This window comes from Lynx canadensis, chromosome D2 (genome assembly GCF_007474595.2).
Source record: "Lynx canadensis isolate LIC74 chromosome D2, mLynCan4.pri.v2, whole genome shotgun sequence".
NCBI classification, from domain to species: domain Eukaryota; kingdom Metazoa; phylum Chordata; class Mammalia; order Carnivora; family Felidae; genus Lynx; species Lynx canadensis.
This window is the reverse complement of record NC_044313.2, coordinates 4,521,132-4,549,036: the sequence shown is the minus strand read 5'-3', so window position 1 is coordinate 4,549,036 and position 27,905 is coordinate 4,521,132. Positions and strand designations below refer to the sequence as shown.

The following is a 27,905-nucleotide window of genomic DNA, read 5'->3' as shown; positions in this document are numbered from 1 at the left end:
CATTCAGCAAACATTTTTTATTATGTGAACCTGGCTCCACGCCAGACACAATGACAGAAGAATGGACAGACAGGGACGCCGTGGGGGACAGCTACCCTGTCTTGTGTCCCATCCTCGCCTCGACACGGCTGGACGAGTGGGGAAGACTCAGGTGACCGGAGGGAGGATGCGCTACCTTCTAACTTAGGGGACACAGAAAGAGGAACGAGACAAAGTAGAACACGAGAAGGTGGAAATGCCCAGCGGCCTGGGTCTGAGGACAGCCCGGGAATCACGGCCGTTCCTTAGGAGGAGGGTTTGTGTTGTTTTCTGGACAAGGTGGCGTGCGGGGCCCTAAGGCAGGCCGACAGGTGTGGTCTAAGAACGCACAGGCAGGCGCAGATCCAGGAGGTTGGGAAAAGGGAAAAGACGGGACAGAAAGCACGAGTAGCCGGAAGAGGCCGCACTGTTCAGGGACGAGGGGCGCCCTGGCCGACGGCCCTGAGGCTCGGGGTGGAGGCCTTCTCAGATGTGAGCAGTCCCAGGTGAGACGAATATTCTTCAAGCGAAGAAGGCAGGCCCCCTACCAGTCGGTCCTTAAATTCAGTGACCCCTTCCATCTTGAAGGTGGGGCCACCAGCTTCCTCCAGGTCACACTTGTATTCCCTCCAGTGCTGGGGACACCGAGGAGAGGGCTGTCCTGTGCAGCTGGCCAAGAGCCGTGGCGAGCGGGGCCAAAAGCCTCCCCCATTGTAAAGAAATATCTGACACGTCTCATTAATCCATTCGAATCTGCCCATTCCCTAACGTTTCCTGAGTGCCTGCCCAGTGTTGGGGACACAGAGACAGAAGCCCCTGCTTTCACATTCTGATGTGGGACCCAGACCCACGTGAAGCATTTACAGAGCCGTGCGGCACGTGCTGGCATACACGGCTGACAAGGACGGACGGGTCATAAACTTCAGGGCCACATTTTGCCAAGTTGAAAGCCATTTCTAGGTCCCAAGCCCCCCACCCGCCCCAACCCAAGGTTTACGTTTTTATCACTCTGTGAGTGATGGTGGATAGTCTTCTCCATGACCTCCACGAGGCCTCTGTGAATATGCCATCTGGAGATAGAAAATTCTAAGATTTCTTAGACACCCGAATAACATTATTTACACAACTCCCTTTTAAATTGACCCAAATATGCTACTAACACATAGCACTAAATGGAATGTATCGCTTCCCCCCACCCCTTTTAAACGTCTTAGCTAAACATCTTCATTGTCCCGACGACTTCTGGTTCTTATTTTCTTGATGCACGCATTGTCCTCATCCTGTTTGGAAAGAAAAAATAGAACTCTTAAGTAATTGAAGAGAACAATTTTTGTAACCAACCCCACTCTGCAAAATCCCAAAGCCTGATTAGGTGTGATGCACGCCTGGAGTTCTAGGAAATTAATTTTAAGGTTGGAAATGAGTTTTAGGAGGTAACCCGTGAACGTTGCTTTTGTCCTTTAAAATGTTTTTACTATTTGGTTTTTTAGATTTAAACAGGAAGCTCTGTAACCTGTTTTTAAGTTCAGACAGTAATAAAAAAAAGAAAGAAAACTGCCACGCAAATACACACATTTTCACTAATTAAAAAAAAATACCACTCAAGGGGCGCCTGGGTGGCTCAGCCGGTTAAGCGTCCGACTCTTGGTTTCAGCTCAGGTCATGATCTCATGGTTCGTGAATTCAAGCCCCGTGTTGGGCTCTGTGCTGACAGCGTGGAGCCTGCTTGGGATTCTCTCACTCTCTCTCTGCCCCTCTCTGCCTGCGCTCTCTCTCTCTCTCTTGAAATAAATGAATAAATAAACTTAAGAAAAAAAAAGCCACTTAAAAAAGTGAATTCAAATTTATCAACAGGACAAAATGTTTTGGGTTTTCTAACTCATCTCTGGTGTGAGGTGCACAATCTCTCCACACTCAGCGCGTGTGACTGGAGACCGCCCTCTGTGCGTGCTCCAGAAGGAGCCGAGAGGAGGCTCATCCCTCTGGACAGGGAGATAAAACGAAGGACGATCTGCCCTTTCAGAACCAAGTCGGGTGTCTGCTCCTACTTTACACTGTCCCCCAACCCAACAGCCCATCAGAAAAAGTATGTCATGTTGAGGATACTTCGGAAGCAGACCCCATCAGTGACTTTACCAAGTGATATTTATTTATTTATTAAGTGTATTTATTTTGAGAGAGAGAACACAAGCAGGGGAGGGGCAGAGAAACAGAGAGAGAGAGAGAGAGAGAGAGAGAGAGAGAGAGAGAGAATCCCAAGCAGGCTCCGCACCGTCAGTGTGGAGCCCGATTTAGGGCTCGAACCTACGAACTGTGAGATCATGACCTGAGCTGAAACCAACAGTCAGGCCGCTTAACGGACTGAGCCACCCAGGGGTCCCCCTTACCAAGTGGTCTTTAATACCTGAAGGGAGGGAAGTGTCAGGAGAACAAAAGGCAAGAATTAAAAAAGCCAAAGGCTCAGTTTGAATGCACGCGCCCTGAACCCCTTGAACGATGACTGAAGGTATCACCTTACTCCAGCGCAGATGGCCATCCGATGACCGGAGTATCGGCAAAGTGTCATCGTGGACTCCCACACCGCAGAGGACAGTAGAATGGGTGCTCTAGCAGCTAATCAGGGGCTGGGGGCAATACATTCGGTTTCTGCTGACCACATACACCCGCTCTGTCCCTCTTCCCTCACGGCTCAAAGGATGGCGGGGGCACCCAGTGACGTCCTGGGCGGGGACGTACGCGGGCACCGTCACCATCATTCCAACACGCGGCGAACAGACCCCTTCTGCCTTCGCCGCTCGCACTGAGTCAGACCAGCCGGTCAAGCAGTAAGTTCACGCACGCACATCAGAGGGGCGGCCACGGCACTGGCCTCTGGAGATCTCCAGCCGCGTGCTAAGAAATTTACACCACTCGCAAACAGGGAGCTACTGAACCCCCTCCCTACTTTTAAACTAACAACATCAAGTATTCCCCAGGAGAACACCGACTGGATTTAACCATGCACCGTGGATTTATTCAAATGACAGACGGCTCATGGGCTCCTGAACGTGATGCCACGTTAGCAAGCACGTGGTACCACTCGTCTCACGGACACTCTTGACTTTCATCCGGTCTAGCTTTCCAAAGCAAATCCCAGGAGATCCAGACAGGACCACCCTTCTGCTTCAGTAAGTGCTTGCTCTTCCTGAATGGGATCTTCATGTCAGTTTTCTATCTGAAGTGGAATCCCCTAAACACAGCTACGACGACAAAATACGTGGTTCACGCTCATGCTTCCTACACTAGTGTAACTGGGACCTGGCAGCAAGTTATATGTAATGTTTGTTTGTTTTTGAACATGGGGCAAGATCGGATTGAAACATCCTCTGCTCGTGAAAATAGGAAAACGGGCTCCTGGTGGCTCAGTCGGTTAAGCGTGCAACTCTTGATTTGGGTTCAAATCATGATCTCACGGTTCGTGAGTTCAAGTCCCGTGTGGGGCTCTGCACTGACAGCTCGAAGCCTGCTTGGGATTCTCTCTCCTTCTCCCTCAAAATAAAAGAAACAGAAAAAAGAAAAGAAAACCAGTGAGTTACGTACCTTTTTTATATTGCCAGCACATCTCTTCGCACTCCGAGTTACTCGCTGTTGGGATTCACTCTCCAAAGCATTTCCTCCAGGAGGGATCTTAACTTTTCTGGATCTCAAAGACATGACGTCTGAACGTTGCGTTACTTCTTCCTCCTGATTCTTCATGTGGCCACCCACGCCTTTCTCGCTTTGCTTCTCCTCTGCCACGTCAGGCAAGGGCACCTTCCTCGGTCTTGCAGACCGTAGACACATTCTGCTTGCACGGACTCGGCCCGCAGGTGTAGAACTCTTGGCTCCGCCTTCAGGGCTTTGTGGCTTCGTCTGTTGGGAGGTCTTCCGGGGCTTCTTGTCATTTCTGTCTGGCTTCGCTTTCTCTGCTGCTGCTTTAACAGGCTCGGGCCTTTGCTCTTCGAGCTTGGTTTTATTTGGCCGTCTCGAGCGGAGAGACATCACCTACAAAGAGCAAGACAGCCGCCACATGCCAATCATGAGTAATACAAACCTCACACTTCAACACGGAGAAGGAAGCAATCAAAGGGAATTTCCAAAAAAATCATGTGAAAACTTCACGTTTGTTTTAAGAGGCCAGCAACCACTTCATTCCAGGGTGAAATCCTCTCTACTGACAAACCATGAATTTCCAGGCTCAATTTCCATCACAACACCTGAGTGTCATATATGGCAAATTCGATTACAACAAGCATTACGTGGGCTTTCTAGAAAAATGCCCCCTTTCCAGGCAGTAAATGAATTCCTAAGCCTTTCGCAATCATTTGCTCAAGCAGGACAGGAGAGTCAGGGTTTCTGGAATGGAATGTACAAAGTACTGTCCATGCAGGAGTAACTCTCTGCCTCACAACCCTGACAGGTGGGCTCTCCTCGGGACCCGGACGGCCACGCAGATTGTTCTAACCGCATAAAGACTGACCCTGATCCCCCGCCCACCCAGCGCTCCTGCTTATGGGCTCTGGGACAACACAGGACCGAGCTCCTACCTTTCCTCGACATCTTTCACACCTCTGCAGATGACCATAACTCACTCAGTTCCTGAGAAACTCTCGTCAAAACTGGTATAAGAATTTTTACCTGTTATTTTCCCACACGAAGTCTATTCTCTCTATAAATCCCCAAAGGATTCTTTAACTTGTCTGCAGTTATTCACTGTGCTGAATGCAGACCCCTTTGGGAGAAGATATTCGCATATAGATTCAACAGTTTATACCGGATAAGAGCCTCAAATGGAGAACACCATCTCAAATGGCATACAGTGACTAAGTGACATCTGCCATCACCTGTGGTGGAGAGGCCGTCGTCCTTCCTACTTCTCGCCCCTCTGTCCTGCTTTCCCTCTTGCTGCTGGTCAGGTCCTCTGGGACTTCCATCCTTTCCGCTACAATCCTTAGCTTTCTCTTCGCGGTCAGGGGCTCAGGGGGGTCACGTCCTTCTCTGGGGGCCCCCCTTCTTTTCTTCAGGGGAGGCTTCTCTTCGGCAGTGGCCTGGGCAGGTGTCACAGAGCGCAGCCTCTTTGTTCCTGGGCCACCTCCCTCGTTTCCTCGTTTTCCCCCTCTATCGGGGACGGGGAAACGCTGCTTTCACTCAGAGATTTTACAGGGTCTCGGTGGCCTGCCAGATCTTCCACGGGCTTTCCTCGAGGGGCCCTACGGACTCTTGCTAGGGGTTCCACAGGTTTCCCTCCGTCTGGTGTTTGCTTTGGAGCTCCCTGGATGCTACCAGCATCACCCCGTTGCTTGGTGTGATCTGGCCTCGGGAAGGACTCTCTGAAACTGGTCAGGTCTTCCAGGGGTTGGGTGGGGTTCGGCGCTCTTGGCCGATTTTTCCTGCCCGTTACGTTTTCTGTGGGGCCCAGTTTCTGCTTTGCAGTTCTATTAAACAATTTAACGTCTTTATCATCACCTCCTGATTCTCTGAGTGAGTGAGTGCTTTCCTCTGGCGTTTGGGTGGGCTTCCTGAGAGCTGAGGGCTCTTCCTTAAGATCAGCTTTCTGGGGAGGGGTCTTGAGTCGCCTCCTTCTATTGGTAGGCTTGTTGCCTGGTCCTGCAAGCGGAGATTGGAAGGGCGCTTTGGTGGTTCGGTCACCAGTCACTGGGTCTGCGGTTTGGAAAAGCTCTTTGAGACCAGCCAGGTCTTCTAAGGACTGGATCTTTTTCTTGGGTGTTCTTGGCCGCCTCTTGCTTCTAGATACGTTTCTTACAGGCTCCAGTTTCGGCTTTGGGGTGTCCTTGAACAATCCGATGTCTGCATCACCACCTACAGGTTCTCCGTGTTCATGTGGGCTTTCCCCTGGCAGCTGGGTGGGCTTCCTGAGAGCTGAGGGTTCTTCCTCCAGGTCCACTTTCTGGGGAGGGGTCTTGAGCCGCCTCCTTCTATTGGTTGGCTTGTTGCCTGGTCCTGCTAGTGGAGATTGGCTGGGTGCTTTGGTGGTTTGGTCACCAGTCATTGGCTTATCTGTGTGGTTTGGTGTTTGGAAAAGCTCTTTGAGGCCAACCAGGTCTTCTAAAGACTGGATGTTCCTCCTGGGTGTTCTTGGCTGCTTTTTGCTTCCAGTTACATTTTCTGTAGGGTTCAGTTTCCGCTTTACGGTTTCCTTAAACAAGATGATGTCTTCCTCCTTACCTCCAGGTTCTCTGTGTTCGTGTGGGCTTTCTCCTGGCATCCGGGTGGGCTTCCTGAGAGCTGAGGGCTCTTCCTCCAGGTCCACTTTCTGGGGAGGGGTCTCGAGCCACCTCTTTCCACTTGCTGGCGTGTTGACTGTTTCTGCTCGTGGAGATTTACAGGAAAATTTGGTGGTTTGGTCACCAGTCCCTGGGTCTGGGGTTTGGAAAAGCTCTTTGAGACCAACCAGGTCTTCTAGGGACTCGACCTTTTTCTTGGGTGTTCTTGGCTGCCTCTTGCTTCCAGTTACATCTTCCTCAGGTTTCAGTTTCTGCTTTGGAGTTTCCTTGAACAATCTGATGTCTTCATCTTCCCCTACTGGTTCTCTGTGTGTGCGTGTGGCTTCCTCTGACCTTTGGGTGGGCTTCGTGACAGCTGAGAGCTCATTCTCTACGGTGACCTTCCCCAGAGCTACCTTGAGCCGTGTCTTCATGTGGGTTGGTATGTTGACTGTTTCTGCTAGCGGAGATTTGCAGGGCACTATTGTGGTTTTGACAACAGCTGTTGTTTTCTTGGTTTGCTCTGGGGTTTGGAAAAGCTCTTTGAGGCCAACCAGGTCTTCTAGGGACTGGACCTTTTTTTGGGGTGTTCTTGGCCGCGTCTTGCTTCCAGTTACGTTGTCTGCAGGTTTCAGTTTCTGTTCTGGAGTTTTGTTAAACAATTTAATGTCTTTATCCTCTCCTCCTGATTCTGTGTGTTCGTGTGGGCTTTCCCCTGGCATCTGGTTGGACTTCCCGAGAGCCGGGGGCTCTTCCTCCAGGCCCACTTTCTGGGGAGGGGTCTCGAGGCGCCTCTTTTTACTTGCTGGCATGTTGCCTGGTCCTGCTAGTGGAGATTGGCAGGGTGCTTTGGTGGTTTGGTCACCAGCCATTGGCTTATCTGTGTGGCTTGGTGTTTGGAAAAGCTCTTTGAGGCCAACCAGGTCTTCTAGGGACTGGACCTTTTTCTTGGGTGTTCTTGGCCGCCTCTTGCTTCCAGCTACATTTTCTGCAGGGTCCAGTTTCTGCTTTGGGGTTTCCTTGAACAATCCGATGTCTTCATCACCGCCTACTGGCTCTCTGTGTTCGTGTGGGCTTTCCCCTGGCATCTGGGTGGACTTCTGAAGAGCCGAGGCTTCTTCCTCCAGGTCCACTTTCTGCGGAGGGGTCTTGCACAGCCTCCTGCGACTTGCGGGTGTGTTGACTAGCTCTGCTAGGGGAGATTTGCAGGGCGCTTTGGTAGCTGGGTCATCAGCCATTGGTTTATCTATGTGGTTTGGGGTTTGAAAGAGCTCTCTGAGTCCAGCCAGATCTTCTAGAGAATGGGCCTTCTTCTTGGGTGTTCTTGGCCGCCTCTTGCTTCTAGTTACTGCAGGATTTGGTTTCTGCCCTGGAGTTTTGTTAAACAAGTTGATGTCTTCATCATCACCTCCAGGTTCTCTGTGTGAGTTTGTGCTTTCCCCTGGCATCTGGGTGGGTTTCCTGAGAGAAGGGGGCTTTTCCTCCAGGCCCACTTTCTGTGGAGGGGTCTCGAGCCACCTCTTTTGACTCGCTGGCGTGTTGCCTGGTCCTGCTAGCAGAGATTTGCAGGGTGCTTTGGTAGTTTGGTCACCAGTCATTGGTTTATCTGTGTGGTCTGGTGTTTGGAAGAGCCCTCTAAGTGCATCCAGGTCTTCTAGAGAATGGGCCTTTTTCCTGGGTGTTCTTGGCCGCCTCTTGCTTCCAGCTACATTTTCTGCAGGGTCCAGTTCCTGCTTTGGGGTTTCCTTGAACAATTTGATGTCTTCATCACCACCTACTGGCTCTCTGTGTTCGTGTGGGCTTCCTCCTGACATCTGGGTGGACTTCCTGAGAGCAGAGGGCTCTTCCTCCAGGTCCACTTTCTGAGGGGTCTTGAGCCGCCTATTTCTACTTGCTGGCGTGTTGACTGGTTCTGCTCGTGGAGATTTGCAGGGAACTCTGGTGGTTTGGTCAACAGTCACAGGGTCTGGAGTGTGCTCTGGGGTTTGGAAAAGCTCTTTGAGGCCAACCAGGTCTTCTAGGGACTGGACCTTTTTCTTGGGTGCTCTTGACCGCCTCTTGCTTCCAGCTACATTTTCTGCAGGGTCCAGTTTCTGCTTTGGGGTTTCCTTGAACAATCCGATGTCTTCATCACCGCCTACTGGCTCTCTGTGTTCGTGTGGGCTTTCCCCTGGCATCTGGGTGGACTTCTGAAGAGCCGAAGCTTCTTCCTCCAGGTCCACTTTCTGCGGAGGGGTCTTGCACAGCCTCCTGCGACTTGCGGGTGTGTTGACTAGCTCTGCTAGGGGAGATTTGCAGGGCGCTTTGGTAGCTGGGTCATCAGCCATTGGTTTATCTGTGTGGTTTGGGGTCTGAAAGAGCTCTCTGAGTCCAGCCAGGTCTTCTAGAGAATGGGCCTTCTTCTTGGGTGTTCTTGGCCGCCTCTTGCTTCTAGTTACTGCAGGATTTGGTTTCTGCCCTGGAGTTTTGTTAAACAAGTTGATGTCTTCATCATCACCTCCAGGTTCTCTGTGTGAGTTTGTGCTTTCCCCTGGCGTCTGGGTGGGCTTCCTGAGAGCAGAGGGCTCTTCCTCCAGGCCCACTTTCTGGGGAGGGGTCTCGAGCCGCCTCTTTTGACTCGCTGGCGTGTTGCCTGGTCCTGGTAGCGGAGATTTGCAGGGTGCTTTGGTGGTTTGGTGACCAGTCATTGGTTTATCTGTGTGGCTTGGGGTTTGAAAGAGCTCTCTGAGTCCAGCCAGGTCTTCTAGAGAATGATTCTTTTTCTTGGGTGTTCTTGGCCGCCTCTTGCTTCCAGGTAGTTTTTCCGCAGGGCTCAGCTTCTGCTCTGGAGTTCTATTAAACAATCCGCTGTTTTTATCACCACCTGCAGGTTCTCTGTGTGAGTGTGTGCTTCCTCCTGGCATCTGGATGGGCTTCCCGAGAGCCAGGGGCTCTTCCTCCAGGTCCACTTTCTGGGGAGGGGTCTCAAGCTGTACGCTCATTGCGGCTGGCGTGCCAGCTAGTTCCAACTTTGAAGATTTCTGGAGCTTTTCTGCGGTTTTATTCTCAGCCTCCTTTGGTTCCTGCACACGAATGGGCGTGCGGAGGAGACCTTGGATGCCTCCCAGGTCTTCCTTGGGTTCTGTGTCTTGCCATGTCTTGAGGGGGGTCAGGTCTGCAGCTGGTTCCTGGCTTTGCTCCGAATATCTTCTCGATCTCCTCACTGCGACCACCTCTTCAGAATTTTCCTTTGGCTCGGTATCGTTCTCACTCGCTTCAAAATAGCTCTCCTGTTCCTTCGCTGCTCCCTCCAGTTTCTGTTCTCGTTGCGGGGTCTTCCTCAGAAGTCGTCCCGGAACATTCTCCACAGTGTCCATCTTGGCTTCTTCGTCCTTGTGCCCTGCTCCTGGCATCTGTATACTTCTGGGCCCCACGGACCTTCGAAGCCTGTTGGCGCTTGACGTGGCCTTCGGAGCCCCCGATCCCGGAGTTTTCTCAATGTTCACATTTACTCTGACACTCTGACGTCTGAGGACAGGGCTCGCGAGGCTTTTATCAGACGGCTCTTGCGGTCCATTCTGAGTCACGGGGAATACATTCTCTCCTACAGGAAATAAAAACACGCGTGAGAAATATACTCTGTTCAGTATGTTGTGCCAATCTGGTATGTTTTCCTTATGAGATATCGTGTAAAAGCCAATAGTTCAGCCTCCTGTCCACCTGGGCTAAGCATATGAGGCTACTTACGTGGCCATAAATCTGTCTTGCACGTGAGCCACACGCACCTAAGAATATCGTTACCTGGTGATATACAGCGGGTTCACACTCAGGAGGTGATTAGGCTCCACAGAGATCAGATAAAAGAAAACAAATTCCTTAAGAAGGGGATCCCGAAGGTTACCGCACTGTGTCTCAGTCACCTGAATGCAGACATTCTTTCCTTCAAACATGAGAAGCAAACAGCCATTTCTCCTGCGGAACCACTAATACAATAACATGGCTTATCGTCAGGACGTGTGGGGTCATAACTGCACAGGAAACATCTACTTTTCAGCACAGGATGCACTGTTCATATAGTACAGCTGTTCCCTTCATGCCAGGCCCTGGGTAACCAGTACTCAGTACAAGAGCAAGACAGACTCATTTCTCCCATCTTGGGCTCACACTGGGGCACAGGCCTTCTAGAAGAGTCACGGCACTAAATTGTACACATTCTCTTTCTTTTGGGTTATTTATAGCAATTTTGAGTTGGAATAATTTGTGTAACTACGATGAGAGATCACTCTACTTCTCTGCTGGTCAACCCCTTTAAATAAAGAAAGCAGAAATGTGCACAGGCAGTTTACAATTATTAAAGGAGTACTCTTTTTTACGCAACTCGCTGAATGCCAATGTTAGTTCAACTGCGAATAGGAAGTTCCCCTAAAAACAACAGAACAGAGAGGCTGGAAATGGTACTTTTTCAGGAGTATCCGTCATAGACAAATAATAGTGTATCTCTTATAAAAAAAAAAAAATACCACCTACAATTCCTACTGAAAATATTAAAGTGCTAGGAAAAAACAAAAGTAAACCAACCAAAAGTTTCTGACGTGCATAGCAGAGGTTTTTCTCCCGAGTCAGGTACTTGAAACTCTTTTCTGACAGCGTCCTCTGAATCTGAGAAAGCGCTGGGACGCAGGCTCATCGTTTGTGGCTTCACTTTCGCTGCTGGAGTCTGGAACATTTCAGTTAACCCTGGTATACGAAAATATGGGAAAAGCAATGAACAAACACATCGCTCGTACATGCCAGCAACCATGCCAGTCTGCACAGACCCCAGAGGAAGTGGCAGAGAAGGAACAGCGAATCACTCCCCAGAGTTCATTGGAGACAGTCATGTATTAATGATGAACTCATTTTCGGGCGCCTGGGTGGCTGAGTTGATTAAGCGCCTGACTGCCGCGCAAGTTGTGATCTCGCGGTTCGTGAGTTCTGAGTTCGAGCCCCGCACTGGGGTCTCTACCGTCCACGCAGAACCTGCTTCAGATCCTCTGCCCCCGTTTCTTTCTGCCCCTCCCCTGCTCGCACGCTCTCTCTCGGTCAAACATAAATAAAGATTTTTTTAAAAATAACAAACTCATTTTTGAAGAAGCGCAATGAGAAGTTGCGATGGCATCTCGTCTTCTTTGCTTTTCCTCTTGGTGAGAAAATCACATACAGGAAGGGGACATGTCAGTCTTGCAACGTTGCCCCAATTCTGACCACTAGCCGGGAGACAGAGGCCACCCCGGGCACCCCCAGCCAGACATCCAGAAACCCGGTGCGCTCATGCTGCCTTGAAAAGCCCTCGCTGAGGCAGACCGGGGCTTATGTCCAAATAAAACCTTCCCAATTAAAAAAAAAAAGACTGCCCATCGATAGTACTGTCAAATGGCAACGTCACCATGTTTTCCTTTTAACGCCAAAAAGTAGTATTAACATCATCTCAGAAGAAAAGCACGATACAGTTCTTTGAAGAGAAGATTGATCTTTCCGGAACACTCACGTTATCCCGCTTTCGTCTTACTCTCATCCTGCCAGCAATGGATCAAAACGCTCTCTCTGTCTGGCATCTGATTGCAAACTGTCTTTGAGAAGACTGTTCCGGAGGCCCTCGAACCAGCCATTTCACTTAAAAGTCTCCTCCTCCTGCCGCTACTCAGGCCCCCCTTAAGTAGCCAGGATCCAGGCTTCAGTACAGACTGCTGTTTTCTCATGAAACTTACTCACACCAAGGGGTGGGAATTGTTGCACTCTCTAGGAAGGGGTCTGGAAGGGAGGTTGGGAAAATCCACTGTCTGAGTACTGAGCATTTAAATTTCTACTAATTTTATCTTAAAAATATTTTTGAAGATTGGTGTTTTTTCTTTAATTTTTTTTATGTTTATTTATTTTTGAAAGACAGAGAGAGACAGAGCACAAGCAGGGGTGGGGCGGAGAGAGAGGGGGACACAGAATCCGAAGCGGGCTCCAGGCTCTGAGCTGTCAGCACCAGAGACCGACGTGGGGCTCGAATTCACGAACTGCGAGATCGTGACCTGAGCTGAAGTCAGACACTCAACCGACTGAGCCACCCAGGAGCCCCTGAGGATTGGTTTTTAATGCTTTGTAACATAAGGACATTAGAACCCTCACACATGAACACAATTTACATAATGTACACATATGTACCTATGACTGCATATTGGGTGGTACATACTCGAAACTTTTTTCTCATTGAGTTTGCTATCAAAATGGGCTACAATTTTTCTGCGTTTTTACGGGTATGTTTACGGGTATGTTTTTTTTAAAAGCTAAATGTATTTTTTTTAATGTTTATATGTTTTTGAGAGACAGAGCACAAGCAGGGGAAGTGCAGAGAGAGGAAGACACAGAATCCGAAGCAGGCTCCAGGCTCTGAGCTGTTAGCACAAAGCTTGACGTGGGCCTCAAACTCATGAACCGTGAGATCATGACCCGAGCCAAAGTCAGACGCTTAACTGACAGCCCCCCAGGCGCCCCAAAAAACTATGTGTAGTGATCCTATTGTGACAGTACTCAGAGGGGACTTTATTTGGGTTATACAGAGGAGTAGAACTATTCCATCTTAAAATACACCAGAAAATAGGGGTGCCTGGGTGGCTCAGTCGGTTGAGCGTCCGATCTCACTTCAGCTCAGGTCATGATCTCGCAGCTCGTGAGTTCAAGCCCCACATTGGGCTCTGTGTTGACAGCTCGGAGCCTGGAGTCTGCTTCGGATTCTGTGTCTCCTTCTCTCTCTACCCCAACCCACTCGCATTCTGTCTCTGTCTCTCTCAAAAACAAATAAACATTCAAACAAAAACATTTAAAAAAATACGCCAGGAAAAGAAAAAAAAAGACCCCATCTAATGGGAGGTGGAATCAAGTCTCCCCTCCCTCCAAAAGTGTTGAAGGCAGAAAGCACCGGTCAAACCATGGAGAGTGAAATCCCAGCCCTGGGTTCCTGTCTCGGTGCTAATCTAGGACAACCATAAGGAAGTCACAGCCCACCGTTACTGAGAATGGAAACACTGCTTCAACTGTTCATGCTTAAGGGAAGGCCTCTTCACAGGCTTTCATTTCTAGAAACAGTTAAGTGTCATGGAAAGGAAGGAACCTCTTGAAACAGTAAAATATTGTTCAACTTTGGGGCAGTCGATTAGAATCAACGCAGGGGCGGGGCGATTCTAAGAGCGAGCCTGCTCTCTTCACCATGAAGCGGACTCCAGTACTCTACATGGATGCTGCCATCCGAGGCAAAGCTGTGCATTTACCACTCATACCTGCCTCGTGCGGGACTCATGACCCCCGATACGGTCGAGGTCCGGCTCTCGTCCAACCCAGCAAGTTCTTCCTTGAACCACCAGAACCCCAGGAGCTGACTAGATCGTTGATCCTCCCGTCTGCTCCCCACCATACACATCTACGGCATCCGTCCACGTTCTCACGTGTAGGGGGATCGAAGGGCTACGGTTTCTAAGCCTCAAGGTTGTGCTTTTACCTGACAGATCTTCATTGAAGTCCACCTTCTTGTTGATGACAAAGTTGTTGAGCATTCTGTAGGGCCGGGCAGGCACATTTACTTTTTCAAGGTGAGCTTTCCCTATTATTATGGTACAAGGAGAGTTGGCATGGCCTGTACTAAACTCACTGTGAACGCCACTAACAGGCTTCTGGAAAAAAAAAAATGTAACAAGATGAAGAAAACGTCAGCGCGTACCTCCCCACCCAACGCGACCTTACCTCACAGCACGTGGCCAAGGAGCTGTTCATACCTTCGGAGTGTTCGCTTTTCTTGGCCTTTTGCTCAGCTGTCGCTGGGGGCCGTGTTTGACCGCTTTAGCCTGGGTCTGTTTGGCCCCGAGTTTCACTACGTCCGCCCACGACTTCGCCACTGTCAGAAGGAAAACGTGTTGAAAGGTTTCCGAAGCCCCGTGAGCGAGAAAACAGACCTTAAGACATCCACGAACACGACACTAACCGACTAAATTGGCTTCAGAAGCTCCGCTCCTTCTTTTGGAGTAAATCCTCTGCAAGATGTCATGCTGGCTCCGGTCGATGGAGGTTCTCTTTGAAAGCAAGCCACCGCTCTTCCTGCCTCCCCTCTTAGGAACATCCGTGTGATGAGATTTGCTGCCGCCGGAGACCGAGGACGCCTTGGGTGACCTGCGACGTGGGTCACGGGCACCTGGAGAAGTCCTGGTCGGATCACGAGCTGGAGATCCCGCGAACTGCGGTTGTGTGGTCACTTCCAAATGGAGTCCGGAAGAATCTTCTTTTCCCGATGGTTGAGGACGGTCCTGACGAGATTTAAATGTTCATAAGATACCTTACCGCCAACACAGAGTCTCTGTAGTGGATGTGCAAACCCTGCCCAGTTAAAGAATTTTGGCTGTTTCAATCTGGAAGCACCAAAATGTTTCAAGCGCTGTCTGTCAAGTGGAAGGCAGAGATGGGAGTCTGTGCCCCTCATTTAAGAGAAAAAGGAAGGAGGGGGGGTGGGGGGGGGACAGCAAACCAGTCAAGTGAGGAGTGAGCATGCTCCGATCTGAATTGGAAAAGACACCACCTGTGGGCGTCTAATCCCCTTTGGTCTACGTGGAAGGAGGGCCGCTCATTTCTGGGAGCCAATAGAAAATGTAAAGGGAGCCACACATACCTTATCCTCCTTTTGGTAGGAAAAGAAATGAAAGATTGCCCAGGCCCTCTGAGGGGGGTGAGCTGGGCGGCCATACCTTCCAGAGACCTAAACTCAGGAGGACAACACAGCCTAGCGTAGGTGATTACAAAGTTCTAAATAGCTGATGGTGGGAATCATGGGCGTGTTGCCACTCAAGGGTTTCCTTTTCACCTTATAATTCTAAAAGAAAACAAACAAACAAACAAACCACCTTACGGTTTGTGTCATGATGTCTTCAGATTCTTTCTAATCGGTAGTTTGTTTGTTTGTTTGTTTTTTAATGGTTATCTATTTATTTTTGAGGGAGAGACACGTCGTGAGCACGTGAGCAGGGGAGGGACAGGGAGAGGGAGACACAGAATCCGAAGCAGGCTCCAGGCTCTGAGCTGTCAGCACAGAGCCCAACGTGGGGCTCCAACTCATGAAGCATGAGATCATGATCTGAGCCGAAGTCGGATGCTCAACCCACTGAGCCACCCAGGCGCCCCTCTGGTTGGTAGTTTTTACCGAACCCGCCCCCTCCCCCAGCCCGAGTGGTCTTCTGGAAGCAAGGCTGGCAGGAGGCCTCCGCCCGAAGAGGCCTTCACAGGCCTCCGCTGTGCTCAGCCACGTGAGAATCGGGGTTCCAAGCCCAGGGGTCCATTTTCCACCCCTCAGTGAGTGAGCCGTCCTTTACAATTTTTTGTCTTTACTACATTTTTAGAAAGAAAAAGGTCTCCGTTGCCATTGTGCTGGCGTGGGGCGTTTGGAAAGGATGTGTCCTAGGCGGGAGTGAGAATACTGACCGTTGACCCTACCTTGATGATTTTCTTCAGGACAGGTGGAGTGTGGCTTACAAGTGACCTTCTGGGTGTTTCTCCTCTCTTGAGAGGTGTATTAGGAGGTAAGTTTTCATCAAATAACTCCGGCTTCAGACGACCACCAAAGGAGACCCGCCTTCTTTTCAGGGGTGTTCCCTCAGTCTTATCTGAAATAACGAATACAAACGTGGAGAAGGAATGGAAGATGTACGGACACCTAAGACGTGTTTCAAGTTGCCGTTAAAGACAAACCAATGGAAAAGCCCCCTTGAAAACTAACACCACAGCGTCTCATCCTTTTGTAACGCTCACGGAGCTGGAGCTCAGGAAAAGACCCAGGGACAAACTCACAAAGTGTCACGTCCCAACCGGACAGTACAAAGATCTCCTAGGAAAGGTTGAAAATGCCCACGTGGACAGAGCTTGATAAAGGGATTGGTGTGGATGGGGCGGCTTTCACTTTGGAGCAGGGGAATGACAGACACGGATGCTTCCGCGGTGACCGGATAGGGCTTTTTCCAAAGACACCTATGAACTCGGGCCTCGCCCAGGCCTACCTAGTGAGAAGTCGTGAACTTGAAAACTTCTCCAGGTGATTCGAATAGGCGATTCACGAGTCCCAACCCCACCGCACATCCCCATGAACCGGCACTCAACAAGAATCCCTTGTCTGAGTGATGCCCCCTTTCTGAGACTCATAAGGACACAGTGATGGATGCGTGCTGGTCTAATTGCAGAGAGGGGTGCACCTCGCATGAGGGACCGTCTGCAAAACAGAGCCCGGACGGTAAGCCTGCTACTTCAGAACACCCACAGGACCACCACCCCCCCTCCGAAAAGTATGGGAGAAAACCCAGGAGCTACTGAGCCCGCTCGGGGGTCACAGCCCTGCCGCTCGCTGGGTGACAGGAGGCCGTCAGTTTCCCGTTTTACAAAAGGGAAGCTAACAGGGATACCCGTCCCGGGGGCCCACCTGCTACCTGCGTAGAGGATCGAAAGTGCCCATGTCTTTAAAACACCTACAACAGCTCCTGATACAGAAACCCATGGGGACAGTCCAGTGGTTTATAAGACAGCAGCAGCAGCAACAACAACAACAAACTACTATTAGGAGACACGGAAAACAGAGTATAAGTACCTGAGAGACACCCTCCCTGTATTTAAACGTTCCCAAGGGGCTTCCCTGGACTTAGTTTACAGGAGCAAACTCACAGGATACGAGTGCTTATGGTTCAGAACTCAAACGTTTCTGGAAAGCCATTATGCTTATTACTAGGCTTATTCTCCTTTCTATCTTCTTGTGGGTGGAACGGGAGAATCCAACACGTTTTTGGACCCCTGTAGGTCCCCGGCTGTGTTCGTCCCTGCCTGACAACCCGCCCTCCCTCCGGAGCCCCGGATTACAATCGTGCGCGTCTTCAGGACGAGTCTATGAGAGCAGACGGTGCATCTGGCTTTGTGCACATAGGCTCCCTGCCACGGTGAAATCACCACCGACGGAAGGGAGGTCTCATCGGTTCCTTTCTAGATACAAGGTATGAGCTATGGGGGGGGGGGGGGTGATAAACGCACAGTTAAGTAAACTTACTGATGGAGTCCCCAAAGTTGCTTGTATCAACTGAACTACGACCAGGTAACCCAGAGTGCATGCGCCCCACGGCGGCGCCCGCTTTCTCAGGCTGGTGGACGGAACTGTTTGGAATCTTCCTTTCAACTTGAACGGGCAACGGAGCTAAAATCGCGTGATTCTGAGTTTCTGATTCTGGCGTAAGAATGTCCACACTGGTAGGAATACTCCTCCTCCTTTTGGAAAAGAGGTTTTCTGGTGTATCTCCAAAATTATCAGCGTTTTCGACTTTAGCGGGTGTTTGGTTTCTGGCTAAGGACTTCCTAGGAGTAAACGTCTTGTTATCTGTCCTGAAGCCTTCCTTTTGATCCAAATTCACAGACGCGCTTCCGCCGGTGACCGTCATGTCTTCACGCTGACGTTTCCGCGAGGCCTGCGGGGAACGTTGTGCCAGGGTCTTGGTTGCTGTCATCTCCTCAGGAGGGACGATGGGACCCCTGGTCTCCTTGGGAGTCTCCCCAGCCTCCTCACCTTGTCTCCTGTCCTCGGTCTGGCTAATACCTTGTTCTCCCAAAGCAGGATCTGCCTTCATTTGGGTGCTCCGACCTGACCTAGGTCTGGATTTAAGTGACCCTGGGACTTGTGTCCCGCCTTGTAAATCACCAGAACGTTCCTTCTCTGGTGGGCGATGACTCCGCGTTCCTGATTTTTTACCGCTCTGTAGCACATCTCCTTTTTCTGATTTCACATCAAGCTCTTCCTTCATTGACTCGTAAAGCTTCTTAAAGGGAGATTCATTGTTTGCACCATTCTCCAGACCCAGCGTAGAGGGTAAAGGCTTCAGGTCTCCTTTACAGCTCGCTAACGTTATGCTGAAATCTTCCTTAGAATCCCTGCCTGTAGGATCTGTGGTATTTCTGGAGTTACCTCCAGCAAGTTCCAAGGGACGGACGACATTAGGCGTTCTGCTTGCAACCCGGTCCTCACAGCCACCAGAGACCGTGCCCGCTGCTTGGACATTCTTCAGAGGCCTTCCTGAAACACTGTCTTCAGAGGCTCTTGAACGGACATCGGAATCTTGAAGCTTCCCGTCTGGGCGATGAGTTATGAGATAAGAAACAGAAAGTTCAATCTTTCCTCAGTGATGAACACCTAAAGTATTCGAATTTTAAAAGCGTTTCAAATTGTCTTCTAATCTAGCTTTTCACTTAGCCTGCAAATTATTTAATGCCCAAAACGTGTAACAGAAGTATTCTGATGCTGGCGTTACGAGCCAAACAAATAGGTCACGTCAGCCTCCTATAACCCATGTGAGGCATGGAATGCTGTTAATCTACTCAGTTAAACCGGTAACCGAACGAGACCGCTTATACCTGGAGGCTCCAGTGAGCACGGTGCCCTCTAAGTCACTTGAGGAAAAAGTGAACTCAGATGTCTGCCTGTGTGCCATGGGAAGTAACACAACCTCCTAACTTTTGTGAAGCTGAATGCAGAACGCAGGCGTTCTTGCTGTCCCTTCCTCGCCGTAACGCTACGTGGAGAGCTGACCTTGAAGGATCCCAGGAGAAAACCACAAAACTACTAACCAGGGTCGGAAGAGAGGCTAGATCTTGAGACTCGATGCAGAGATTCCTGTGAATTGGCAAAATAAAAAACAGTGATGTAGGTGTCTTTTCAAACATGGGCAGTCATATTTATTAAAATATTCTTGCTAGGGAGGCTCTTCCCTACCAAACTGTCCTTATATGAATTTTAGAGACTTTCACCCAAGACGCTCAGGGGCAAGTGCTCGTAATACAAGTATTTCTTAGCTGATTTTAAAAATATATAATGATAGTATAAGAAACAAACTTGAAGCTCAGCATTGTTTAAACTGGACGTCAGTTGAAGCGCCCGGGGGGCTCAGTCGGTGGAGCGTCCGACTTTGGCTTGGGTCATAATCTCCAGGTTTGTGAGTTCGAGGTCCGCGTCGGGCTCTGTGCTGACAGCTCAGAGCCTGGAGCGTGCTTCAGATTCTGAGCCTCCCTCTCTCTCTCTCTGCCCCTCCCTTGTTCACACTCTCTCTATCTCTAAAAAATAATCATTAAAAAAACATTAAAAAAGATAAATAAACTGAACCTCAGTTGAGTTTTGGGAAGTTCCTCAAACTTCTCTCTCATCCCCCCACGAGAGAGCCAAAGCTGCAATTAGACATTATCTGCATGCAGCGTCTGTGAACCTACCAAGGGCACGGAATTATTGACTTAGTACTCAGCTTTGTCAGAAATAGGGTACAGGACCTGCTGGGGCCCCACTGGGCACGTGTGCTTTGGCTGGCAGGTACACCCGAGAGCCGGGATGGTGAGGCCAAGGTGAAACCAGCACACCACAGGTGCTCACCCTCAGAGCACGACAATCAGATCCGGGCTCCTCCCTCCCCCGTCCCCCCAACTGCTGCCCTCACAATCTGTCAGAAAAAATTTTAAGGGGCAAGGAACAACCAAAGAATAACAATTATGCAAGATACAAAAGTTCAGTGTTGCTTCAAAGGAGGAAAAGTATCTCATCTGAGTTACTACAGAGGGAAAAAAAAAAATCACAAAATATATCCAAGGGCAAATACTTTAACTTTTTCCTTCAATCTGTTTCAGATTTCTTGGTATCTAACCCGCTGCTTCTCAAATTTGCCAAGTGAGGGATCCGTTTCTAATTTCCCATCTGAAGTTGGCCAACAGTCTTATGACCAAACAGGAAAAATAAATTAAAACTTAAAAATTATGTACAAAATACAAGCCCATTTTTGTACCATTATATTCCATAGCACAAAATCACTGCCCAACTGCTATCACATGTTCTCAGTATTTGGTTTCAGTACTGGCTTTAGCACAATCCCAACAATGAACAGTTCATAGACCTCTGAGACCTCTTATCAATGTTTTAAAAAGTTTATTTATTTATTTGAGAAAGACAGAGAGAGAGTAGGAGAGGGGCAGAGATAGGAGGAGAGAGAGAATCCCAAGCAGGCTCCACGCTGTCAGCGCAGAGCCCGATGGGGGCTCGAATCCACAAGCTGTGAGATCATGACCTGAGCCAAAATCCGAGACCACTTGTCTAACCCAAAGTTCAGCGTTTTGGTTGGTTCCCTCACACCCACCAACCAAGTAGGTGGAAAACCTCAAAAGCTAGTTTTCCCCCAAAGCTGATGAGTGGCAAGGTCAACATTAAGGTCACTGCTCTAGGGGGGAAGCAGCACCTCGATCTTCGGTAGAGTGGCTTCCTGCTCATTTTGGGCACGGGTACTGACTTGTAAGCCAGAGAATTGCAACCCGCTCACAGGAGGCCAGCTTGGGTAGCTTCATAAAGAAGAGAAGTTCTGGGGCGCCTGGGTGGCGCAGTCGGTTAAGCGTCCGACTTCAGCCAGGTCACGATCTCGCGGTCCGTGAGTTCGCGCCCCGCGTCGGGCTCTGGGCTGATGGGTCGGAGCCTGGAGCCTGTTTCCGATTCTGTGTCTCCCTCTCTCTCTGCCCCTCCCCCGTTCATGCTCTGTCTCTCTCTGTCCCAAAAATAAATAAACGTTGAAAAAAAAAAAAAATTTAAAAAAAAAAAAAGAAGAGAAGTTCACAGGACACGTCCTACTAAAGCTCCAAGGATGGAGATAAGCCAAGCGTTCTGATACGCCAATACATCTGTCACGTGACACCGTGCAGGACCCCTTTGGTACCCAGAGCTCCGATGTGATGATTTCAGGTACATAAAGATGGAGAAGAGCAGTGACCGGGAGACAACAAGAGCCGCTAGATAATGTCATCCCCAGATTTTAATTCCTTGCAATGGGCTGTCCTAACCAAAGGTCTGCAAGATCAGATCGTGAGATGCTAAAGGGGCCTTTTGGGCCAAAATGTTAGACTGACCTAGTCCATTCTTTGTGAATAAAAGAAGTACAGTTTTCAATTATTTCAATTTATGGGGTGTCTCGAGGGCTCAGTCGATTAAGCCTCCGACTTCGGCTCAGGTCATGATCCTGCAGTTCGTGAGTTCGAGCCCCACGTTGGGCTCTGGGCTGACAGCTTGGAGCCTGGAGCTTGCTTCGGATTCTGTGTCTCCCTCTCTCTCTCTCTCCTTCTCCCCTGCTCATACTCTCTGTCTCTCAAAAATAAATAAATGTTAAAAAAAATGAAATTATTTCGATTTATGGGGCTCCTGGGTCTGTCAGTTGGTTGAGTGTCTGACTCTTGATTTTGGTTCAGGTCATAATCCCAGGACCGTGGGATCCCAGCCCCGTGTGGGGCTAACACAGAGCATGGAGGCTGCTTTAGATTCTCTATCCCTCCCTCTGCCTGTCTCCCCTGCTCGCACACTCTCTCTCAATAAATAAATATAAACAAACAAACAAACTCAAGTTTGTCTAAGTTCATCATATTTAAGATCTCAGTCACACCTTCCTTACAACTGGCCAGTCATCCTCACTTGTGAGACACCATTCATCAACGTGCACATTAATGATTTCATAGTATCGTGCACAGGAATCAGAACTCAAAGTTGGAGGCCACCCCTCGCTCATCACCTGTTTGCGTCTTTGTCCTGGGAATTCAGTTGACTTCCTTCTGTCCTCGTGACTTTCATTTTCGTACCTGAAGTGCACAGGACAGACACATATTCAGATTCAAGATCTGTAACTGACGGTAAAACTTCCTTATCTGATTAATGTCCAAGGAGCGAGGAACAAACGTCAGGTTTGTTTTATTCATGGAAATAAACGTAGTTAGGAAAGATCTTAGGTCGCCTCAAATTTCTTTTGGAACGCTAACGTCATAGGTTGGGACCCAGGTTGATTTCTGAACACGGACGACCCCGTGTGAGTACCTCCTATGTGAAAACCTACTGCATAGGATGGCCGATCGGATTTCCACTGGTTTGTATCCCTGGAAATCATCTGAGGACTTGGAAGGTCACCCAGGAAGCCCTGCGGCACCTGAGGCCTGAGTCACTTTGTGATGTTATTTACGGCAGGGTCACCACAGAGCCACCCTAGAACTTAGGGTCGCTGTGATCTCCTCAGTTTCCTGCTTACTGTATCTGTACCCGGGCAAAGACTGGCACATTTCTTAATATGTAGAGAGATTTAGCAACATACAAAGTCGTTCTATCAGACCTCAAGCATCCATTCACAGAACAACTTTTTATGGGCATACTGAACTTGGCCTCCAGGGGGCGGTCTGATCTGAAACAGCTGGGTGTCTGGAATTGCTTCTCATGGTAGTCGAGTTCTTGGTCAAGTGCCCCTTCCTAAGACCTTTTCCCCATTCTTTGTTGGAGGGATTTAATCATCCCAGTTAATCTCAGTCTGAACAGCACCTCATTTTGGGGAAGATGTTCTGGTCTCCACTCCACATCAAATACTTCCAAGCTAGAAGTCCGTTCGATAAATGCGCCCTTTAAACATGGAGGCAAATTCAGAAAAAGCACGGGAAAGAAACAGCCAATGGAACAAACAGAAGATTATCTATTTGATACAAACGAAGGCAGGAAGGAAGGCAGCGTTCCCTTTGGCAGCGTGGATGAAAACCATGACCCCACCACGTGCTGCTTACAGGAGTCACGATGTATATCCCAAGGCACCCACAGAACGAACACAGAAGGATGAGCCATGCCAGCAGCAACCAGAAAAGAGGGGTCGCGCTAACATCAGACAAAATAGATTCTAAGATAAAAATTGTTCACAGAGACCAAGCATATTTTATAATGATAAAAAGATCAACCTATCAAGGAGATAAACCAATTATTAAAAAAAAAAGTGTACCCAACAGCTGGTTCCAGGAGACCATCTAAACCTGAAGGATTATGCAAAGCTGAAAGCAATGTACCAGAGAAAAATGATAAAATGCAGTCACTGATAAAAAGCATCAGTGAAGGTACAGGATCTCTCAGAAAGATAAATGGCAGGGCTTCACCCACCAGGAGATAATTCTAAATTTAAACACACACACAGGAGAGCCTCAAAACACAGAGAGCAAAAACAGAAGAGCAAAAAAAAAAACAAAAAAAAAAAAAAAAAAAAAAAAAAACAAAAATACAACAACAACAACAAAGAAAAAAAAATCCTCAATGTGTGATTTCAACTAACCTACCTGATAAGAATCAAGGGGGTGAATTACTATGATTCTACAGCCAGGAATTTGAGTCTAATGGATGCGAGTGGACAGAACACCGCACCCGAGCTGTACAACGCTCTCTAGGGCACCCCTGCCGTCTCTTTACATGGCTGTCCCTCTGAACACCTGCTTCCTCTTCAGTGTCCTAATCTCCTCTTCTTACAAGGACACCAGTCAGATTGAATTAGGACCCACCCTAAGGGCCTCGTTTTAACCTAATCACCTCTTTAAAGACCCTATCTCCGAATACGGTCATATTCTGGGTTGCTGGGGGTTAAGGCTCCAACATATGAATTTTGGAGGGACACAATTCAGCCCGTAACAGATGGAAATCACAAAGGCGCTCGCTTGGTGATAAGCCCATCTGGGCATCTTATCTTGTATCTTTCTCTAAGAGCGTCTTTTACTTTCAAATGAAAGAGAAACTGAAAACTGCGGCTTCACAACACTTGCAGCAAAATAAAACCCCTTGGGGATCTGGTCGCTCCTCTTTGGCCCAGTTAACTGCATTTGGATCCTCGAAGGGGATCACCCAAGTCCCCTGCGTCATCCCTTCTAGACTCTTGTGACTTTAGATGGAGAACCAGTGGTGAGCATGGCAGCCTCAGATGCTCTGACACTCACCAGCATTACAGAAAGATCACAGAAGTCTACAAGGCTAGTTCTGGTGCATCAGAAGTTCCATTTACGTGAGTCTGATTTGTTTGGACTTCTCACCTACCTGAAGGAACGGTCAACAACAGTGATCACATCTCCATGCTTTAGTTGTACAGGTCCATCAATGGTAGATCCATTGACTTGTGTTGGATTCGTGGAACTGAAATTAAACAGCATTGCCTACAAGGTAGAAAAAAAAGGGGGGGGGGGGGAATAGGTAACTGACAAATGGGTAAGAAGTGAAATGAAAAGTTAAAAAAAAAACAACAAAAAAACAGACTTTAAACACCCACTTACCTCCTGCCCATTGATTTCAATTTTGCAATGTTGTTTTGAGACTACAGGGAGCTGGATGCGAATGTCACATTCAATACCCCTTAATTGAAAAAAAATAAATAAATAAGATTTTTAAGCTCCTGCATTTTTTAAAAAAAAAATTACATTAACGTTTCAAAGTAAAACACCATTTGACCATATGTTTGATCCTTAAATGCAACAACAGAAAGGAATAAAAACTTGGGCTAGGTCCCTGAACTGTGCATTTTGCAAACAATTTGGACAAGTGGTATATAACCCACTATACTAAACCTTTAAAACTTCAAGTACTTAGAAATAATTATAAGGGAAAACAGTAGAATACAAAACTGGAATGCCTTTTACTGAAATACCTGCTTATAAGACCCAAATAAGAGAGCACTTTATAGCACAGTCTGGAGAACGGTGATGATTTTTAATACTCTGTGCTTTTTTTCTATAAAAAAAGGTTTATATGTGTTCATTTGTAATGTTATGTATGTTTAGAGGTTTAATCATCACGAGTGCTGTATTTTTTGCTAACACCTGTCTGTGCAGCCGTGCTTTACAAACAAAAAGCTTACAATTACATCAGCACCTATCTCGCGGTGTTGTTCAAGCAGTACATGAATTATACACGTCTGGCACACAGTAAAAGCCACGGACTCATGAGCTTTTCATGGTTTTAAAACTGCACTGTATTAACGGGCAGATTCAGAAGTCTTATTAAAACTACAAATGCAAACAACAAATACACATTATTAGATTCAACTTGTCTTCCCACACAAGGAACATGAACAGGGAGCACCAGGAGGGAGAATTTCCAAACCCACATAGAAACTAATCAAAACGGTCCTTAGTAAGTTTCCTTGGGTCTGGTGTCCCCGGTACTGAAAGTTTGAACAATTATACACTCTCCGCTCTGTTCTCAATATAATATTCTGGTGCTAAGAATATCTCTTTCTACCTATGGCATATGACCAAACACTTAGGAATGGGTTTGGGTTTTTTGTTTTTTTTTTTAACTTTATTTATTTATTTTGAGAACACGTGAGTGAGGGAGGGCCAGAGAGAGAGAGAGGAAGAGAGAGAATCTCAAGCAGGCCCTGCACTGTCAGAGCAGAGCCGATGCAGGGCTTGAACTCACAAATTGTGAGATCGTGACCTGAGTCGAAATCAAGAGTGGACATTTAACCGACTGGGCCACCCAGGCGCCCATGAATGGGTTTGAAATGTCAAATCTTGCATAAAAAGATATTTAATCCCTTCTGTATAATAACCAGAGTGACTGACATCTGATACCAAAACGTGTATTCTTTTTCCTCTGAAAAGGAGCTAGAGCAACCCACTTTAAACTAAAGAGGAGAATTTGACTTTTAGGTATCTGAATATTCCAGCAAGAGAGAGAGACAGAAAGAGACACACAGAGAGAGAGCCTATCTCGTTAGAACTGAGAATTTGTTTGGCTGGGAACCGCCAGCTAGCATCCCTGGTCGTTCTTGACCTCAGCACTGTTGCCCTTTGAGGCCAAATGATTCTTTATAGTAGAGCGTGTCCTGTAATCTGTGGACACTATACCCTGCTCAGCAGCATCCCTGTCCTCTGTTCACTGATGCCAGTGGCATGAGCTGCCCACACCGTGACATAGAAAAATGTCTCCAGGCCTTGCAAGAGGTCTCCTGCAGGGCAAAATAATCCTAGTCTGAGAACCACTGCGGCTTATGATTTCACATCCGGGCCACGCTTCTATTAGACACAGAGTGCCAACTCTATGGATCACCTTTTACTTGCCAGACCCGTACTAGGCACGGAGTACATAATTACGAACTAGACAGTCCCTGTCCTGGGAGAGCTTAGGAGTGGGAGACACAACCAAAGCCTCCTCGCCCTGTGTAGCGTTAGGGAAGACAAGAGCAGTGTTCACCAAAGGCTTCTCTTTAGGTAACATTTAGATGATTATCAAGAAGGTGGAAAGGAATCCCTCACACAGGAAGATAAGAGAACATTCCAGTCGCAAAGGTCAAACTGGCTAAAAGCACACAGAGGAGCAAAAGCGTAGAATGTCCGTGGTGGGGTAGAACGTGGAAGAGGGCTGGTAGGACAGGACGGGGTGTGGGTCCCACTTCACAGGGCTCCACAGGGAGGGTGACCTATCGTTGATATAAGGAGTCACAGGTCAGAAAACGGGAGGGTGCCTGTTATACAGGGACCACAGTTATTTACCAACAACAACACAGGACAGCAACAGGCGAGAAAGAAGTTCTCAGATCACTAGCAAGACTTCTCCCAGCTTCATTTCCCCAACAAACCAAATTTGGAGGCTCTTTCCCTCATTTGCTCAGGAGGGTCCCCCACAGCCAAGGAACACCAAGTTTGGAGGGGTTTCAGATGAACATCCTGGCCTTCTAAAGAATGCATGAAGTGAAACAGGATTTGAAGATAATCTACATCTTTCTCCATGTAAAGATTTTATCAAATCAATTTTAAAATGTGTTTGATTAAAAAAAAAGTATATAAACATTGTCTTCAAAATCCTAGTTCCTAATAAACAACCATGAGAGGTTGACAACCGGTAGGAAAGTCACCAGCAAATTGGGGGCAGGAACCACTTCTCGGGTGTTTGCAGTCTGCTAATCTGTGATTAGGATATTAATGTCTTTTAAAGGAAATTGTCCACCCCTATGCAGGGCTCACCTTCCGAACAAGCAGGTGCTGAGGCTCAGTGGAAAGTGGGGGCCGTCCGCCCCGCTCCTTTTGATGGTAACAAGGCGTCCTGTAGGACCCATTTTCTAAACAAGATGTTGAATGTAATCGGTATAGGAAGGTCAGGCATCAAAAGGTCTGCGGAAGCAAACTTGATGCAGGAACATGCCACTGAATAAAACAAAAACACGCGGAGGAGGTGGGGTGTTACTCTGAAAGCAAAGAGCTAGGAAGTCACTTGTGAGTGACCAAATGCGCTGGCTTATACGATCACCATGCTTCTGCCACCCTGACCCACATCTTACTTGAGCCCTGGGGGAGTCCCAGCCAGGCCCCGGGCTGCACCTTGGAGCGCCCCCCCCCCCGCCCCCGCCAACACCCAGTGCCCCCAAGGACCCGCGGCTAGAACTCTCAAAGCTCATAAAGGTCAAGGCTCCAGAGAGTTCCCACCAACACCCGCTCGCCTGAGCCCTGGCCGCGCTCCAGGCGCCGGTTCCCGCCGAGCAGAGGAGTCCCCACAGCTCTAGCCCCCAGACGCACCGGCCGTCCCCGAGCCCCGAGGCGCCCCGGCCGCGGCTCACCCGGGACAGTCGCCCGCACCGCCACGGCCACCGCCACCTGAGTCCCCTGCTCCTCCAGATGCAACTTACGTCCTCACCCGGAAAAGCCAGCGACTCTTCCACCGGCGTCCACAGCCCGCCCCGCGCTCCAGGGACGGACACCGCCCGCGGCCACCTCCGCCGCAGTCCTCACTACCCCCACCCCCCGCCGTCGCCCTCGCCGGCGACCAGGTGGCCCAGCCTAGCTGCGTCC

The 27,905-nt window shown here is 48.8% G+C and overlaps 1 protein-coding gene across 1 annotated transcript; it reads right to left on the bottom strand.

The window, feature by feature from the left end:
- Positions 1–2: 2 nt before the first annotated feature.
- MKI67 (marker of proliferation Ki-67) lies at positions 3–27,808 on the bottom strand. The gene is given in 16 exon segments (XM_030334495.1): positions 3–1,298; positions 3,598–4,041; positions 4,881–5,158; positions 5,161–9,843; positions 10,818–10,976; positions 13,762–13,933; positions 14,036–14,154; positions 14,242–14,560; positions 15,738–15,907; positions 17,329–18,399; positions 18,894–18,939; positions 21,851–21,917; positions 24,160–24,275; positions 24,393–24,471; positions 27,084–27,263; positions 27,743–27,808. Coding segments are annotated over 15 exon segments (7,881 nt in total). The 5' UTR covers positions 27,176–27,263; positions 27,743–27,808; the 3' UTR covers positions 3–1,232.
- Between the last annotated feature and the right edge of the window lie 97 nt (positions 27,809–27,905).